Source organism: Amphiprion ocellaris, chromosome 5, assembly GCF_022539595.1.
Source record: "Amphiprion ocellaris isolate individual 3 ecotype Okinawa chromosome 5, ASM2253959v1, whole genome shotgun sequence".
NCBI lineage: Eukaryota > Metazoa > Chordata > Actinopteri > Pomacentridae > Amphiprion > Amphiprion ocellaris.
The window spans coordinates 39841613-39859909 of NC_072770.1; the positions used below are offsets into that span (position 1 = coordinate 39841613).

The 18297-nt window shown below is 45.9% G+C and overlaps 2 protein-coding genes across 5 annotated transcripts; both read left to right on the plus strand.

Annotated features, from left to right (window-relative positions):
* The first annotated feature begins 302 nt into the window (after window positions 1-302).
* Window positions 303-10499, plus strand: pcif1 (phosphorylated CTD interacting factor 1). Of its 2 annotated transcripts, none has more exons than XM_023274544.3 (16): window positions 303-412; window positions 1526-1684; window positions 1839-1963; window positions 2101-2226; window positions 2470-2603; window positions 2687-2841; window positions 3070-3217; window positions 3434-3517; window positions 3619-3718; window positions 3807-3966; window positions 5097-5266; window positions 5615-5701; window positions 5782-5966; window positions 6221-6314; window positions 6580-6755; window positions 6860-10499. In XM_023274544.3, exons 2-16 carry the CDS (start codon window positions 1558-1560, stop codon window positions 7176-7178), a joined length of 2190 nt encoding a protein of 729 aa, XP_023130312.1. In that variant the 5' UTR covers window positions 303-412; window positions 1526-1557; the 3' UTR covers window positions 7179-10499. The 2 variants fall into 2 exon arrangements, with proteins under 2 accessions (XP_023130312.1, XP_023130313.1); XM_023274545.3 differs by having other exon boundaries at window positions 306-412; window positions 1530-1684.
* Window positions 10500-13415: 2916 nt separating this feature from the next.
* On the plus strand, window positions 13416-18195 carry LOC111571418 (deoxynucleotidyltransferase terminal-interacting protein 1). 3 transcript variants are annotated; one of them, XM_023274546.3, is made up of 13 exons: window positions 13416-13628; window positions 14263-14333; window positions 14945-15041; window positions 15113-15211; window positions 15304-15363; window positions 15450-15506; window positions 15602-15663; window positions 15738-15780; window positions 15880-15938; window positions 17045-17105; window positions 17212-17283; window positions 17687-17742; window positions 17947-18195. In XM_023274546.3, exons 1-13 carry the CDS (start codon window positions 13554-13556, stop codon window positions 18053-18055), a joined length of 921 nt encoding a protein of 306 aa, XP_023130314.1. In that variant the 5' UTR covers window positions 13416-13553; the 3' UTR covers window positions 18056-18195. The 3 variants fall into 3 exon arrangements, with proteins under 3 accessions (XP_023130314.1, XP_023130316.1, XP_023130315.1); XM_023274548.3 differs by having other exon boundaries at window positions 15605-15663; XM_023274547.3 differs by having other exon boundaries at window positions 14266-14333.
* The last annotated feature ends 102 nt before the right edge of the window (window positions 18196-18297 follow it).

Genomic DNA, 18297 nt, shown 5'->3' on the forward strand with positions numbered 1-18297 from the left:
TTTTAGGCTATTTTAAAATGTATTTTCAGCAGATTTGTGCTTTCCGGATTATTTGGATATTTTGACTTCAGCCTCTGTTCACCTTTTTTAGATTCCTGATGTATTACATATACTTCATGTATTTTTTTTTTTTTTTTTTACATCTCATGTATTTTAAGCATATTTCAAGTGTTTTCAACGTATTCCGTGGTTTTTTGGGACATATTTCTGGTTTTATTTTGGTTCTTTGACCTCTCCAACATGGCGGCGGTAACCAGACACCTCGGGACAGGAAGCGGGTCAGCCGCCGCGCCTGCGCAGTGGCTGAGCCCGGGTCCCTGTAAAGATGTCTGAGCAGGCGGGGAGGGAGCGGAGCGGAGGACCCGAAACAAGCGCGCAGAACCTGCAGCTGTCCGACACTTCCCCCGTCAAGGTAAGAGCAGGCGGCCCCGTAGGTCCGCTCTGACTACACCGACATGCGGCGGAAGGTTCCGGGCTCCGGTTGAGCCCGGTTGGAGCCCCGCGGGTCGGCGGGGTTTGCGGAACGGAGCACAAATGTTGGGGAGGGCGCGCGGCGCTGTGGCAGGGGCGTGTCCGCCATCTTGTGAGCCGAGTGGCGCCTGAACCAGCTGCGGCTCTGAGCGCACTCCGAGCGGGCCGCACCAAATGGCCGCTAACGGCCGAATTAACGGTGCGCCGCCGCCGCTGTGCCCGTTCTCGGCGCTCTGGGCCGGTTTGGTCCCGCCGTGGACCCGTACCGACCGCCACCGTGTGCGTGTGGAGATCCAGGAACCGGAGGAGCAGCCGTAGCCTTTTGTTGTCCTCCTCCTCCTCCCTCTCCTCCCCCCTCCTTGTTTGTTTGGAAAGCCTGCCAGGCGCATGCGTGTAACCATGGCGCTCGTTTCTGCGTATGAACGAAAACAGATCAAATGTAACGACAGCGCGTGGCAGTTTGTCACCACACACACACACACACACACACACACACACAGAGCCGCTGATCGATCACTGTGATCAGATGTGATCAGATGTGTGCTACGAGGCCGCTGTTTGCCGCCAAAACCAACAGCTCAGCCCGGTGTTACCGAGCAGTCCGTCACCGTGTCAACCGGAGCCACCGAACGGAACAGCCGAACCCGAAATCCGACCTGTCCGAACACACAACACCTGAGTCCACCTGCAGCTGGATGGCGTTGATGTTAACACCGATTGATCAGTGATTAATCTGATCGATCAGCTCCTTGTCCTGTCTGATTCATTAAAACGCTACTGCTGATCAAAGTATTGATTATCTGTTGATTTACTAATAGATCATCAGGTCCAGATGAGTAAAGTACATCCGAGGGTTTATTATTATTGTCTATAAATGACCATAAATAATAAGTATTAATATCAGTTGGTTCTGTTCGTGTTCTACATCAGAACAGGGTTCTTCAGGTTCCTGTTTTAAACACACCTTTATAAATGTGAACAACTCTGACAGGTGATCATCACCTGAGTGCACCTGTTTGATGTGACAGTGATGTCACCTGTCTCTCCTGTCCAGGCAGGTCGATGTCATTCTGACGTGCAGCTGAGATGTCCAATGACAGCCAGGGATTGGTGAAGGGGGAGGCGGCCATGCTGATCTCTCCCTCAGCCTCCGCCTCCTCTCAGGGACCGCCCCTTTCTCCGTCCACCGCCACCAAAACACCTGAGCTCCCAGGTAAACCTGTCAGTCCTTCACCTGTCTGTCTCTCACCTGTCTGTCTCTCTCTCTCACCTGTCTGTCTCACCTGTGTGTGTGTGTGTGTGTGTGTGTGTGTGTGTGTGTGTGTGTGTGTGTGTGTGTGTGTGTGTGTGTGTGTGTGTCTCTGTAGATGAGCTGGTCCAGGCCGGCTGGTCCAAGTGCTGGTCCCGGAGGGAGAACCGGCCGTACTACTTCAACAGATTCACCAATCAGAGCCTGTGGGAGGTGCCAGTGCTGGGTCAGCATGATGTCATTGTGAGTCCCTCCCCCAACAAACACAAACAGTAAACAAACAAATAACTACATGATCTAAAGTTATTGATCTGTCTACAGTTATTGATCTGTCTAGTTATTGATCTAATTATTGATCTGTAATTATTGATTGTTTCCAGTCTGATCCGTTGGGTCTGAATGCGGCTCCTGCAGAGGGTGGAGACAGTAACCTTGGTAATGGTCAGAGGAAGAGAAGGAGCTCTGAGGAACAGGGGGTGGGGCCTAACAGCTTCAAACGTACGAAGGTAAACGTTAAAGCTGCAGTTGAACAGGTGTCATGACTGACCAACCAGGTGCTGGGTGTTTCTCAGGTGTGTGCAGGCTGATGAACAGATTGACCTGCTGCACCTGAAGATGATTCCTGAGCTCTGTTCTGCTTTAAGCTCCGTTTGTTAGCCTCACGTGCAGTCGGCGATGTTGACTGACCTGATGGATTTGATTGGATGAGAAAGTTTATGACTCGGCCTGAAGGTGTGTTTCTGTTTCAGGTGGAGCCCACCACGCCCATCTCTCCCAGCACCCCCGGGGTCAAACCCTGGAGCTCCGCCCCTGAGGACAAACAGGCCCAGTCAGCCACACCCACGACCCCAAGCCCCGCCCCAGCACCATACAGACCAGCAGTGTGAGTGCTGAGGCCACGCCCCCTCCTGTTACCTGCTGGTGGCCCTCCAGGAGGTTTAATCAGATGTTTGTGGTCCTTTTCAGGATCTACTGGGACCTGGACATCCAGACCAATGCCGTGATCAGAGAACACGCCCCCGCCGCTCACCTGCCGCCCCACCCAGAGATTGAGCTGCAGAGAGCTCAGCTGGTCACCAAGCTGAGGCAACACTACCACGAGCTGTGCCACCAGAGAGAAGGTATGCTGACAACACCTGTAGCCGTCGGGGTCACCTGTAGACAGGTGTGGACAGTGACACCTGGACAGTCTGTATAGCATGGTGCTCCTCTGAGTCGCTGCTGAAGATAGAAATACAGTCCTTTACCTGAGTTTCAACCTGGAACTCGCATGGGTACCTGAAACGTACTGACAGCCAGCAAACGTTATGTTAACAAGCACCTGTCTCACTGCTTGTCCACCTGTGCAGGTATTGATCCGCCCCGGGAGTCCTTCAACCGCTGGCTGCTGGAGAGGAAAGTGATCGATAAAGGTCAGGACCCGTTACTGCCCAGCGACTGTGAGCCAGTCATCTCCCCGTCCATGTTCAGAGAGGTGATGAACGACATCCCCATCAGGTACCTGTCTGCCTGCCTGTCACCTGTCTGTCTGTCTGTCAACTGTCTGTCAGAATGTGACTTCAAACTGGTCAGTCGTAAGAAACTAAATATTTTAATAATTATATTTTTATTTGCTGACTTATTATTATTTGATGACATGTTGATGATTATATATTGATCCTGTATTGATTGTGTATTGATTGTGTATTGATTATGTAATGATTTGTGTCACAGGTTGTCTCGCATTAAGTACAAAGAGGAGGCCCGGAAGCTTCTGTTTAAATATGCTGAAGCTGCCAAGAAGATGATCGACTCTAGGTAGGTGACAGCTGACCAATCGCAGAGCTTCATTCTGCTGAGGTCAGCAGCCAGCGGGTGGGCTGACCTCTGTCATGTGACCTCTGTCATGTGACCTGCAGGAACGCCAGTCCGGAGAGCAGGAAGGTGGTGAAGTGGAATGCTGAGGACACTATGAGCTGGTTGCGCAGAGATCACTCCGCCAGCAAGGAGGACTACATGGTAACCCCTGAGATCCGCTGTTTGACAGGTGTTTACAGACAGGTGTAGGACGTGCAGCAGCTCAGGTGTGACCGCTGTGTGTCTGCAGGATCGCCTGGAGCACCTGAGGCAGCAGTGTGGACCCCACGTCGCCGCCGTTGCCAAAGACTCCGTGGAGGGAATCTGCTCCAAGATCTACCAGCTGTCTGCAGAGTACAGCCGCCGCCTGCGACAGACACACCTGAGCCTGCTGCAGGATCCGCCCACAGGTAAACACAACTACCTACCTACAGGTAAACACACACCTACCTGCCCACAGGTAAACACACCTACCGCTCACAGGTAAACACACCTACCGACCTACAGGTAAACACACCTATCAACCTACAGGTAAACACACCTACCACCTAGGGCTGGGCGATATGGCCTAAAAAAAAAATCTCCGATTTTTTTCACAGAAAATCCTGATTCATGACTTATCCGATTTTTTTTTTTTTTTTTTTTTTTTTTTTTTTGCCACCTACCTAATCTCTGCAGGCTGGAGTCCAGTCTACTTAATGCAATTGAGCTGCAGCCCTCTCCAGGTAAACACACCGGATCGCAGCTGGAAATGCGCTGCATGTGGGATACTGGTCCGGTTGCAGTGCGTTTCCAGTTGTGATCAGGTGTGTTTACCTGGACAGGGCTGCAGCTCATTTGCATAAAGTAGACTGACTTCTACTTTATGCAAATTGCATGTGGGTACGGAGATTCCACGCATTGTGAAACTGTCCTCAAACTTCTAAACTAGGCGTCAGTGACCTAAAACGAGGACAGATTCAGCTGCTGCAGATTATTTCTCGCTTCAAATGCTTCCAGAAATACTTTTCGCTGATGTTTTTTGAAATAAAAGGGAAAGTTTGCGACTGAGCCGCTGTGTTTATCCGACTCATCTGCAGGACTGTCCAGCTGAAAGCTCGGTCATGTGACCACGTAGCGACCTGCTGTTGCTCAGAGCTGTCATGTGACCATGTTGTGGTCCGCTAGTGACCGCTGTCCGTGCCATTTTCAGATGTGGTGCGTTGCCGTGCGGGAAAATAGCATATAGTGGACACATGCCTTTAGATCTGCACCGCTCGCCACCATGTTGTTTGTGTATCAAGCGCGGGGGGGGGGGGGGGGGGGGGGCGCGCACTCTGAACTACGGGAGCCCAGCGGGAAGGTGTTGGTGGCGGATGTTGATGAGAAAATCGATTTTCATTAAAACATATCGACATTAAGTACAAACTCGAATTAATTGATAAAATCGATTTATTGCCCAGCCCTACTACCAACCTACAGGTAAACACACCTACTTGAGCATACTGTCCTGTTTGTATGATGTCCCTCCTCTGTGTTTGGCGTGTGTTTGGCGTATTAGAGGCGTGTGCGTCGCCGCCCCAGTCCCGTCTGGTCTACTGCTACCCGGTCCGTCTGTCCGTCCCGTCGCCACCGCTGCCCCGAGTGGAGCTGCACTTTGAGAACGACGTGGCCTGCCTCCGCTTCAGAGGGGAGATGGTCAAAGTCAACAGAGGTCACTTCAGCAAGCTGGTCGGTACTACGCAGTCCTACTGCTACCTTAATGCAGTATTACTACTAATACTACCTAAACACAGTACTACTACTACTACTACCACCACCTTAATGCAGTACTATGACTAATACTACCTTAATGCAGTACTACTACTACCACCTTAATGCAGTACTACTACTACTACTACCACCTTAATGCAGTACTACTACCACCATAATGCAGTACTACTACTAATATTAATACTACTACTACCACCTTTACTCAGAGTACTGACACGTACTACACCACTGACTGATGACATTTGTTGAATGAACAAACCTCTGTCCACCTTTTTCTCACCTGTTCTACCTGTCCCACCTGTCCAGGAGCTGCTGTACAGGTACAGCTGTATAGACGACCCTCGCTTTGAGAAGTTCCTGTCCAGAGTTTGGTGCCTCCTGAAGAGATACCAGGTCAGCTGATTAGCTAATTAGCTTCCAGCCACTGTCACCATGGCGACCACTCAGCATTAACCAGGTGTGTCTGTGTCCAGGTGATGTTTGGCAGCGGCGCCAACGAGGGGACGGGCCTGCAGGGGGCGCTGCCGGTGTCCGTGTTCGAGGCGCTGAACCGACAGTTTGGTGTTTCCTTCGAGTGTTTCGCCTCGCCGCTCAACTGCTACTACAAACAGTTCTGCTCTGCCTTCCCCGACATCGACGGCTTCTTCGGATCCAGAGGGTGAGGCTGCTGCAGTTGGACACACCTGGACACATCTGGACACACCTAAACACACCTGTACATACCTACACACATCTGGACACACATCTGGACACACCTGCACACACCTGGACACTTCTTACATACCTGTACATACCTACACACATCTGGACACACCTGGACACTTTTTACATACCTGTACATACCTACACACACCTGGACACACCTGTGTAGTACTGCAGTGTCCCAGTATAACCAGTATACTGTGTTTCCAGGCCATTCCTGTCTTTCTGTCCCGTCAGCGGCTCCTTTGAAGCAAATCCTCCGTTCTGTGAGGAGCTGATGGATGCCATGGTGACACACTTTGAGGTCAGTATTCTGGACTGGTTCTGCTCTGGACTAGTCCTGCTCTGTACTGGTCTGTACTGGTTCATGATAAATGGTAAACAGTTTGCTCTTCTCAACACCTTTTTAACCTGAGCACAATGTGTTCCTCACCTGAGGGAACAGAACTGCCAACCTCACGATTAGAGGACTACCTGCTCTACCACCTGAGCCACCCCATGTACTGGTTCTGTACTGATTCTGTGGCTCTGTGGTGGCCCACGTCCTGACTGTGTCCCCTCTCTGCAAGGACCTGTTGGACCAGTCCTCGGAGCCCCTGTCCTTCATCGTCTTCGTGCCAGAGTGGCGTGACCCGGTGACGCCGGCTCTGACCCGTATGGAGGCCAGTCGGTTCCTCCGCCACCAGCTGAGCGTTCCGGCCTACGAACACGAGTACAGATCAGGCAGCCAGCACATCTGCAAGAGGTACTGCAGTACTACACCATGTTTGACTGTACTTCTGCTGTCCTACTGTAGTCCTGCTACTGTCTGCTGATACTCGCAGTACTGTAATCCTCTGTGTATTCCAGGGATGAGATGTACTACCGGGCGGTACACGGTACTGCAGTACTCTTCCTCCAGAACGATGCCGGTTTTGTGAAGTGGGCTCCGACTCCGGAGCGTCTGGCCGAGCTGACGGCAGCATACCGCCCCTCCCTGCCCCGCACCTCCTCCCTGTCCTCACCTGGCCCCGCCCACATTGTACCTGGAGACAGAGACTCTGCCCCCAAGGCCTCTGATAGGACGCAGAGCGCTGTGGCGCCACCTGGTGGCCACGACAACAACAATAACAGCAGCAGTGGTGGCAGCAGCAGTAGCAGTCCTCGAGACAAGATAGCTGCTGTGTAGAGGGGGCGGGGCTTGTGGTGACCACGCCCCCTTTGTGTTCCTGACCGTCGTTTCGTCCCTTCAGATTGTCCCTCACCAGCACCTGTAGCACCCTCAGTTCATACCCACAATGCCCTTCTGCCACTGCCAGCAGGGGGCAGGGCCTGATTGACCCTGTTGTCTGATTGGCTCACGCTGTGTCCCTCAATCTGGTTTGTCCCTGCTGACTACACACGATCTTATTGGTTGAAACTCTGCAGCTGACTCAGTTGTGGTTGAAGCCAATCAGAAAACGTAAATCAGCGACTCATCGGAGCTCCACCAATGAAAACCTTTTCACTCACCTGTGATGTCACGTGTGATGGGGCCACTGGACGTCCTCTGATTGGTCCCCACACTGACAGGGCTCAGTGATTGGTCGACAAGGCAGCTATCGTTTCTATTGGACTCAAGCGGCGTCCTGTTTTTGGCCCCGCCCCCTCTGACTGCCTGGCTCCACCTCCTATGACGGCCTGGCCCCGCCCCCTCTGACGGCCTGGCCCTGGTGGATTGTGGGAAAGAGATGATTCGGCGTATTCTCTGGGGACGAGGCAGGTTGGAACTGGGAGTCTGGTTCAGACTGGTGAGGAGGACGGACTCCTCAGAGGGGCAGAGTCACTGCCGCAGAGGGGGCGGAGCCACAGATGTTCCTCCAGGTGTTCGAGTTCTTTAATCAGCAGTTTGTGTTTCGTCTAAAGTTCATGTGTTTACAATTTTCTCAACATTTAGTCATTTTTTTCTTAATTCGTCTCACATTTTACGTCTTAGTTTGAGGTTTTCTGATTCTTTTGTAAATATCAGCCTAAACTGATTCTGGATTTTTGGGCAGACGCTGACTTGTAGCGAGTTAAATATTCAGATCTATTATTGTATCTCGGTGAATCTGTTCACCGAAATAGAATATGTTGGTCTAGTTTTTAACCTGGTGACTCCACACCGCTGTCTGCTCCGCTACATGTGCTGCTCAGTGCTGTAACCAGTGGAGCCATCCCTGCTGGACAAAGGTGTGATGACGTGTTTCTAAATTATCTTCTGTTCCTATACGATCTGTCTATGATCAGCTGATATGATCTATCGCTGATCAGCTGATACAATCTGTCTATGATCAGCTGATACGATCTATCGCTGATCAGCTGATACAATCTGTCTATGATCAGCTGATACGATCTATCACTGATCAGCTGATATGATCTGTCGCTGTTCAGCTGATACGATCTGTCCGTGATCAGCTGACGGATGTATCGGTCGGTTTGCAAACTAATATTTCAACCTCCGCTTGAAACATTCTTTTCTTCGATCATACGTCTGTTTTTGTTAACGAAATGTTAAAAATTATAGCTTTTCTCTAAATTTCACTAAAATTCATTCAACTTTCTTCTTTTTTCTTTAAAGACTTTCTTAGTTTGTGTTTCTCATCTTTTTTGTGTGTTTTATGAAATTAGTGATTTGTTGTATTTTCATGTTTGTTTTCTCGGGTAAATATTCAGATTTCTTCAGATAAAAACTGGTTTTATTGTGTTTTTCTGAAAGTCTTTCATTGAAACCTAGAATGAAGGCTCTGTGGCTCCTCCCCCTTTGTAACCCAGCGTTCTGATTGGCTGCGGGTCCTCTGAGGCGTGTGTAGATAGTGTACAGTGGAACTGATCTGGAGTCTGTTGATGTTCTTTTGTAGTTATACTGATTGAAAACAGTTTTTATTTGATTTAATTTAATGTTTTTAAAGAGACGTCTGTGTATTTACAGCCTCATAGTTTGTTTTCAACTAAACCAAAGTGTTATTAAGAAGATCTCTATCTGTGTGTACAGTCCGGTGTGTAGAGCTCAGCTGGATTCTCCTCTGTTAGTCCTCAGTTTGTCCTTTGCTCTGCTTTTATGTCTGTTTTTATTTTCCTGGTGCATGAACTGTTTGGACTCTAAATGATGTTCTCCTGATCTGGACCGTCGGAACAATCACCAACATGTTCCTCCACCGGTTCCCTTCACCTGGTTCAGTGTTTAAAGGAGCAGCCCCACATTTTGGAGTTCTGGAGCAGCGCTAGAAGTTTCCCCCTGCTCCCAGTGTTTGTGCTAAGCTAGGCTAATGTAGGACTGTTCCTCTGTTTGGTACCGAGCTGCAGGAAGAAGACAAACTGGAGAAGTTCTGTTGTTTTTATCGGGTCTGTGCAGTCTCTCCTATAGAACCATTCTAACACCTGATCTGTCATCGTTTCGTTAGTTTTCTGTCATGAAGCCGAGGACACAAAGTTTCCTGATCAGAAAGTTCAGACTGATTTCACCTCAGAGCTGCTCCTGAAGTCTTGGAACATCTGAGATCCTTCTGAACTGATCCAAACAGAGGAACCGTCTGAACCTTCTGATCCGCCTCGTATCCACAGAAAGCTCTGGGTTTGGTTCAGATTAAATGTTTCTTAGAGGAAAGGTCGTAAAGATCTAAAGGTTTATCTCCTGGTTTGTGTTCTTGGTGTTTGTTCGCTGAGCTCCAGAACTGAAACAGGAAGTGGGGTCCTCTGAGCTACAGAATGTAAATACAGTGTGTCCTTCGTCCTGCCTGCGGACAGAATGCAGCTTCTCTCCCAGTAAAAGTATATCCAGCCCAGTCCAGCCAGTTCCTGTTGTCCTTCTGCGTCACTCACATGAAGCTGAACCAGAAAAAAACTGTTTATCAAACACGAATTACGCTAAACATTCGACTGACGGTAGCTCCACCTCTACTGGAGGGGAAAACATCCTGGTTGAAGTTTTATTTCAGCAGAACCAACACGTTTAGATGGAAGAGAACCAGAAATGCAGAGTTCAGACTATGATTCACAGAGAACAGCTATATAACAATAAGTTTAACCCTCATGTCGTCTTGCGGGTCAAAACTGACCCATTAAAGTTTGAAAATGTGGAAAAAAAAAAATTCACAGTGAAACTTCTGCTTTCCACATTTGCAACATTTTTTGGGAAATCTTTGAACATTTTTGGTGGGAAAAAAATGTGAAAATGTATCAAATTGTGTGTTTTATGTTCCTTGTCGCCCCCCCCCCCCCCCATCTCTACCTCTTCCCCTCTACCTCCATCCCTCTATCTCTACCTCTCTACCTCTTCTGTCCCTCTCAACCCGCCCGGCCAGCAGCAGATGGTTCCCCCCACATTAGAGCCAGGTTCTGCTCGAGGTTTTTTTCCCTGTTAAAAGGGTGTTTTCCTGCCACTGTCTCCTTAGGGCTGCTCTGGGGGTCAGGCATGTGGGTTCTGTAAAGCATCTCTAGACAATTTGACTGTAATTGGCGCTTTATAAATAAAATTGAATTGAAAATTGAATTGAATTGAAAAATGTTTAAGAACATTCACAAAAAAATCATCCAAAGTCCAGCGAAATTTGCTGGAGCCAGTGCAGGGAGGAGAGAAATAACAGGAGGAGGAGGAAGAAGAGGAGGATGAGGGCTCATCTTGTGTTGTTCATTATTTTTATGTGAATGTTCTTAAAGAAAATATTAGAAGTTTTAGTGATATCAAACAATAAAAAAAGACAAAAATAAGACAAAACATAACAGAAACAAGACACAAAACGACAAAAAATGAGACAAATGACGCAAAAAAGTGACAACTGAACAAACGACAAAAAATTACACAAATGACACAAGACAAAAAAAACAACAAAAAAATATACAACGCAAGCAAGACCAAAAAACACAAAACAGCAAAAATGATGCTCAAAACAACAAATAAAGCAAAACACAAATAACAAAAAACACAAGCGAGACAAAAAGAAAACAGAAAAAGACAAAAACATGACAAAATATTACAAAAACGAGACACAAAATAAAAGTAATTAAAAGTTTGAAAATGTGGAAAAAAATATAGATTTTCAGTGTAACTTCTGATGTCCACATTTTCAACATTTTTAGAAAATCTTTGAACATTTTTTGGTGGAAAAAAAAATGTTAAAAATGTTTAAGAACATTCACATAAATTTTTTTTATGTGAATGTTCTTCAAGAAAATAGAAGTTTTACTGATATACACGTGGACAAAATTGTTGGTACCCCTCGGTTAATGAAAGAAAAACCCACAATGGTCACAGAAATAATTTGAATCTGACAAAAATAATAATAAATAAATAAAAATTCAATGAAAATTAACCAATGAAAATCAGACATTGCTTTTGAACCGTGATTTAACAGAATTATTTTAAAAAATAAACTCATGAAACAGGCCTGGACAAAAATGATGGTACCCCTAGAAAAGACTGAAAATAATGTGACCATAGGGACATGTTCAATCAAGGTGTGTCCTCTAATTAGCATCACAGGTGTCTACAAACTTGTAATCAGTCAGTCGGCCTATTTATAGGGTTACAGTAGTCACTGTGCTGTTTGGTGACATGGTGTGTACCACACTAAACATGGACCAGAGGAAGCCAAGGAGAGAGTTGTCTCAGGAGATTAGAAAGAAAATTATAGACCAGCATGTTAAAGGTAAAGGCTATAAGACCATCTCCAAGCAGCTTGATGTTCCTGTGACTACAGTTGCACATATTATTCAGAAATGTAAGATCCATGGGACTGTAGCCAACCTCCCTGGATGTGGCCACAGGAGGAAAACTGATGACAAATGGAAGAGACGGATAATAGGAATGGTAACAAAAGATCCCAGAACAACCTCTAAAGACATTAAAGGTGAACTCCAAGGTCAAGCTACATCAGTGTCAGATCACACCATCCGTCATTGTTTGAGCCAAAGTGGACTTCATGGGAGACGACCAAGGAGGACACCATTGTTGAAAACAATTCATAAAAAAGCCAGACTGGAATTTGCCAAACTGCATGTTGACAAGCCACAAAGCTTCTGGGAGAATGTCCTATGGACAGACCAGACAAAACTGGAACTTTTTGGCACATCAGCTCTATGTTCAAAGACGCAAAAATGAAGCATATGAAGAAAAGAACACTGTCCCTACTGTGGAACATGGAGGAGGTTCTGTTATGTTCTGGGGCTGCTTTGCTGCATCTGGTACAGGGTGTCTGGAATCTGTGCAGGTACAATGAAATCTCATGACTATCAAGGTATTCTAGAGAGAAATGTGCTGCCCAGTGTCAGAAAGCTTGGTCTCAGTCGCAGGTCATGGGTCTTGCAACAGGATAATGAGCCAAAACAAACAGCTAGAAACAGCCAAGAATGGTTAAGAGGAAAACATTGGACTATTGTGAAGTGGCCTCTATGAGCCCTGATCTAAATCCTATTGAACATCTGTGGAAGGAGCTGAAACATGGAGTCTGGAGAAGGAACCTTCAAACCTGAGACAACTGGAGCAGTCTGCTGATGAGGAGTGGACCAGAATACCTGCTGAGAGGTGCAGAAGTCTCACTGACAGTTACACAAATGGTTTGATTGCAGTGATTGCCTCAAAAGGTTGTGCAACAAAATATTAAGTTGAGGGTTCCATCATTTTTGTCCAGGCCTGTTTCATGAGTTTATTTTTTAAAATAATTCTGTTAAACCCCGGTTCAAAAACAATGTCTGATTTTCATTGGTTAATTTTCATAGAATTTTTATTCATTATTACTTTTGTCAGATTCAAATTATTTCTGTGACCATTGTAGGTTTTTCTTTCATTAACTGAGGGGTACCAACAATTTTGTCCATGTGTGTATGTGGAATCACTTTAGATATTTTTAGGATTGTTTTTGGAAGATTTTTACTCATTTTTTGAAAATATTTACAAGAATTTTCTTTGGGGGATTTGTTTTTAAATAAAACTTTTATGGAATTATTGAAATTTTCTTTCTGATGGTTTTGCAAATTTTCAGAAATTTGGGGAATAGTTTTTCTGAATTTTTGGATTTTGTTCAGACAAGGAAACAATATTTTTTGGTGCCCATAAATGAGGACAACAGGAGGGTTAAAGACAGACCTGGTGACGGGTTGAGATGATGTTCCTACATGGTGTGGTTGATGCCAGAACCTCCTCTGGTCCCAGATCAGCTGGATGGGCAAACATCTGACACCCAAACCAACAGGAACCTTCCAGGTAGAACCGGCTCTGACCGGGCCACTGTATTCTGAAGCTGCTGCAGATGATGGAAAATACAGAAAGTGTGAATCCACTTTCATAGAAACGGTCAGAATCGTTCTGCAGCGGATCTTCACCGTGACAAACCATTCCGACCAATAATCAATGTGGAGCTGAGTGGGTGCAGTTCCTCCGGTGGCCTGAGGGGGCAGCAGCGGGGCTCTGCCTGAACAGCAGCAGGAGAAGAAGAGCCGCTGCGGTTGATGCTGTTGGCTGTAGCCACCGTTAGCCTAGCAGAGTTAGCTCCGTTACACCGGACCGGACCGGATCAGAAACGTTTGGACCGGGTCATACCGTTTCACTATGGGAGCCCACCGCAGTGAGGGAGGCCGGGACTGGCTGGAGCAGGACGGACCGGAACCACCGGAGCACAGCCCGGTGAGGAGCTAACGGCGGCTAACGAGTTAGCTTCGGATGTGATTATATTATGTTATGTTATGTTATGTTATGTTATGTTATGTTATGTTATGTTATGTTATGTTATGTTATATTATATTAATCCGAGCTACAGGATTCCAAAACAAACGCCATGAAACAGAATTAGAACAGTGATGAAGCTGCTTCATGGAATCAATCAATCACGAAATTATCAGTTTCTGTTATCAATAAACCAGTCCAGGTGTTCTCGCCTGCTCAACACTTTTAAATGACCAGTTTCAGTCTAGAACGCACTTTTCCTCCTGCACAAGACATCGTTTCTTTATTCTAGATATAAACCCATCAATATCATATATTTATAGAATAATAATTCTTCATTAATTTCTATGTTAATATATTTGATTTTACAGAAAACTTCACATTAACTTAATTAAGTTCTGTGTGACGGGATCTAAGAAGAACCATCTGAAACCAAACCTGAAGATCCTCAAAGTTAAGACCTCAGATCAGTTTAACTGCAGTTAAATGCTGATCGATAATAAGTCCAGCAACAGATCATTAAGTCCCGTAACAGATCAATAAGTCCAGTAACGGATCACTAATGCTGATCAATAATCAATAACTGTGTCCATAGAAGCCGTGGAACCTGATGATCAAACACCGACAGATTCACAGACGTGGACGACGCTCTCATATGACAGTCAGGTCAGTACCGGGTTCTACTGGATTCTATCAGGTTCTCCTGGGTTCTGTCAAGTTCTACAGGGTTTCACTGTCTACCAGGTTCCACTGGGTTCTGCTGGGTTCTCTGATCAGTCCTACTGGAGTCCAGCCTGGTTTCTCCTGAATCTGATGATGATGATGCAGGAAGAGCCAGTCAGAGCAGGATTTGTTGATGATGTAATTGTTTTTTATTCAGTAGCAACTTTATTGACATGAAATGTCGATACAACAACAGAAATGCAGCTCAGTGCTGAGAACATTATCACACCTGTACCTGTTTATCATGTCACACTTGTACCTGTTTATCATGTCACACCTGTACCTGTTTATCATGCCATACCTGTGAAGGTGAACAGATTTTTTAATATCTTTATTTTTAGCCCTCTTGTTCTGTATTTCCTGTTTTGCCTCACCTGTACCTGTAAGTTTCCCCAGTGAGGATCAATAAGGTTTCTTCATCCTGTGATGAGGCCCTCAGGTGTTGGTCTCAGGTGTTGGTCAGGTGTTGGTCTCAGGTGTTGGTCAGGTGTTGGTCTCAGGTGTTGGTCAGGTGTTGGTCTCAGGTGAATGATGATCTTCTTACCTGTGTGCAGCTACACGGATCCTCAGGTGTCCATGGACCTGCTGAGGGCGGTGCTTCAGCCGAGCTTCAACAACGACATCATGGCCGTGTTCAGGAAGTACCACAAGGTCAGATAGCACACTGGACAGGTGTGGACAGGTGTGGACGGGTGTGACCTGTTTGTGTGTTTGTGTTGCAGTTCTTTGAGAAAGCGGCTGAGAACGTGAAGGAGAACGTTGGAGAAGACGTTCAAACCGATCAGCTGATCAGGGAGGCCTGCAGGAACGTTCTGGAACACGTGAGATCACTTCCTGTTGTTAGACCACTGGTCATGTGGCCGCATGTACTCACCTGTGTGGTAACCATGTTATCCTGTGATGTCATCACCAGGCCAAGCAGCTGTTTCCAGAAGGGGAGGCAAAGAGGGCGGGGCCAGAGGTCACCATCAAGGTAGGAGCTCTCACACTGACCAATCAGAACAAAGCAGACTGGATCTCACCTAGTTCTGTGTCTCACCTGGTTCTGTGTTCTGTCAGAGGTCCAGAGCTACTGATGAAGACTGCGGTCAGAGAGGATCTCCTCTCCCCAAGAAGGTACTGAGACACCTGAGCTGCCAGGTGTGATTCAGGTGGAGGTATCAGGTGGAGATGATGATATTGATCCAGTGATTCTGATAATTTTCTCTCAGCAGAGGAAAAGTCGTCCAGGTGCTATCGTCTCGTCTGATAGGACACTGAGCTTCTCCTCTCAGTGAGTACCTGACAGGTGACATCATCAGTGTCCAGGTAGAACATCACACCTGATGACTGTGTTTCTGTCCTCAGAGTGAAGCCCAAGTCTGATCCAGTCAAGAGGGAGGGGCCAAAGGTGAGTCCGTTATAGGAGAACTTACCTGAAACACACCTGATGGGGGCGCTGCTGTAGTTCACACTGTTACCTGATGGGGGCGCTGTGTTTGTGTTTCAGTGGGATCCATCCAGACTTGGTGACAGCAGCACGTTTGTTCTGGGCTCCAGAGCCAACAAGTAAGTCAGCAACACCAAAACAACATGTAAACAATACATAAACAACATGTAAACAACACGAAAAAATGATGATGATGTAAACATGACGATGTAAACAACATATAAACAACATGATGATGTAAACAACATGATGAAGTAAACATGTAAACCACACGTAAACAATACATCAACATGGAAACACAAACATGTAAACAACATGTAAACACAAACATGTAAACAACATGTAAACACGAAAACAACATGACGATGTAAACAACGTGTAAACATGTAAACAACACGAAAACAACATGATGCTGTAAACAACATGAAAACAACATGACGTAAACATGTAAACATGATGTAAACAACATGATGTAAACAACATGTAAACAACATGATGTAAACAACATGTAAACAACATGATGTAAACAACATGACGATGTAAACATGTAAACAACACGTAAACAATACGTCAACATGTAAACATGATGATGTAAACAACATGTAAACAACACGTAAACAATACATCAACATGATGATGTAAACAACATGTAAACAACACGTTAACATGTAAACAACACGAAAGCAACATGACGATGTAAACATGATGATGTAAGCAACATGTAACAACACGTAAACATGATGATGTAAACAACATGTAAACAACACAAACATGTTAACATGTAAACAACACAAAAACAACATGACGATGTAAACAACATGTAAACAATGCGTAAACATGTAAACAATACATAAACAACACGAAAACAACATGATGCTGTAAACAACATGAAAATATGATGACATAAACATGTAAACATGATGATGTAAACAACATGATGATGTAAACAACACAAACGTGTAAACAACATGTAAACAACATGATGCTATAAACAATGAAAACATTACGATGTAAAAAATGTGTAAACATGTAAACAGCACGTTAACAACATGACGATGTAAACATGTAAACAATATGATGTAAACAACATGGTGATGTAAACAACGTGTAAACAACATGGCGATGTTGAGCCAGGGGTCAGTCAGGCCAATGAGCTGCACTTTGTAAAACTTGATTGGCATTGCAACATGACCAGTGATCATGTGATGCTGTGATGTCACCGCAGGGCGCTGGGAATGGGCGGGACCAGAGGACGGATCTACATCAAACACGCCGACCTGTTCAAGGTAAACCTCCTCCTTAGCTCCTCCCACTGACAGGTGACAGGAAACAGACCCACACTGAAGCACACCTGAGTGTCTGCTGCACTAAACCACTTTCTGTGTGTGTCAGTATGCAGCAGATGCGAAGGACAAGCAGTGGCTGGCTGAGAGACACCACATGAGGGCGACAGGAGGGAAGATGGTGAGTTTAACACCCATCAGTTGTTTCCATGGTAACAGTTTGAAATCTGCATGATAGAAACGTCATGTTACATTTTAGAACCATCATGTTACATGGCTGAACTGTCATGTTACATGTTAGAAGTCATGTTACATCTAACATGTAACGTGACGGTTCTAACCGTCACGTTACATCTAACATGTAACATGACGGTTGTTAGAACCGTCATGTTACATGTTAGATGTAACGTGACGGTTCTAACAACCATCATGTTACGTGTTAGAACCGTCATGTAACACGTTAGAACCATTATGTTAGAACCATCGTGTTCCATGTTAGAACCAACATGTTAGAACCGTGATGTTTTGTGGAACTGACAGCTGTTATGAGGTTCTGAGGAACTGACTGGGGGTTCTGTGTTCAGGCCTACCTGCTGATCGAGGAGGACATCCAGGATCTGTCCCGCAGCGATGAGTACAGGTGAGTCTGACATCACTGGATCACCTGTGCAGGTGATAAGCCCCACCCACTTCTGGTTTGTTATGTTATTGATTTTCATTTCTTATTGATCAGTTATTGGCTGCTGTAACCCTTTGATCATCCGTGTTGTACACTTAGTTAGCAGGCTGACGGTAATGTGGCTAACATGGTGGTTGCCATGATAATGTGTGCGTGTGTGATCAGGGACTGTCCGGAGGTCAGGATGGACGAGCTGAAGCCGTTCTCCGTTCCTCTGTGGATGGTGGAGAAGATGCAGCGAGCCATGGAGGCCCAGAGAGACTCGGAGTCCTGAGAACATTCACCTGGAGGAATGACCAGCCAATCAGAGAGCAGACACTGATCATGTGAGCAGCAGGCTCTGATCTGATTAGCTCATGTCACTGTTTTTATTTTCATGCTGTTTTTTAAAATAAACCTAATCTGTGAGTCAAAGATGTTTCAGCTTCTGTTCATCAGCCAGTTAACATGTAAATATGAACATGTATGTAGATTCAGATCTATGACGGTTCATTGATCAGCTCTGTGATTGGTTTA

Excerpts from the sequence above, each read along its gene's own strand:
- LOC111571418 (XM_023274546.3), top strand. The coding sequence starts at position 13,554 with ATGGGAGCCCACCGCAGTGAGGGAGGCCGGGACTGGCTGGAGCAGGAC. Across the intron at positions 13,629-14,262 it reads AACCACCGGAGCACAGCCCG|AAGCCGTGGAACCTGATGAT; the intron begins GTGAGGAGCTAA and ends CTGTGTCCATAG. Across the intron at positions 15,364-15,449 it reads GGCCAGAGGTCACCATCAAG|AGGTCCAGAGCTACTGATGA; the intron begins GTAGGAGCTCTC and ends GTGTTCTGTCAG.
- pcif1 (XM_023274544.3), top strand. The coding sequence starts at position 1,558 with ATGTCCAATGACAGCCAGGGATTGGTGAAGGGGGAGGCGGCCATGCTG. Across the intron at positions 3,967-5,096 it reads GCTGCAGGATCCGCCCACAG|AGGCGTGTGCGTCGCCGCCC; the intron begins GTAAACACAACT and ends TTGGCGTATTAG. Across the intron at positions 5,267-5,614 it reads GAGGTCACTTCAGCAAGCTG|GAGCTGCTGTACAGGTACAG; the intron begins GTCGGTACTACG and ends CCACCTGTCCAG.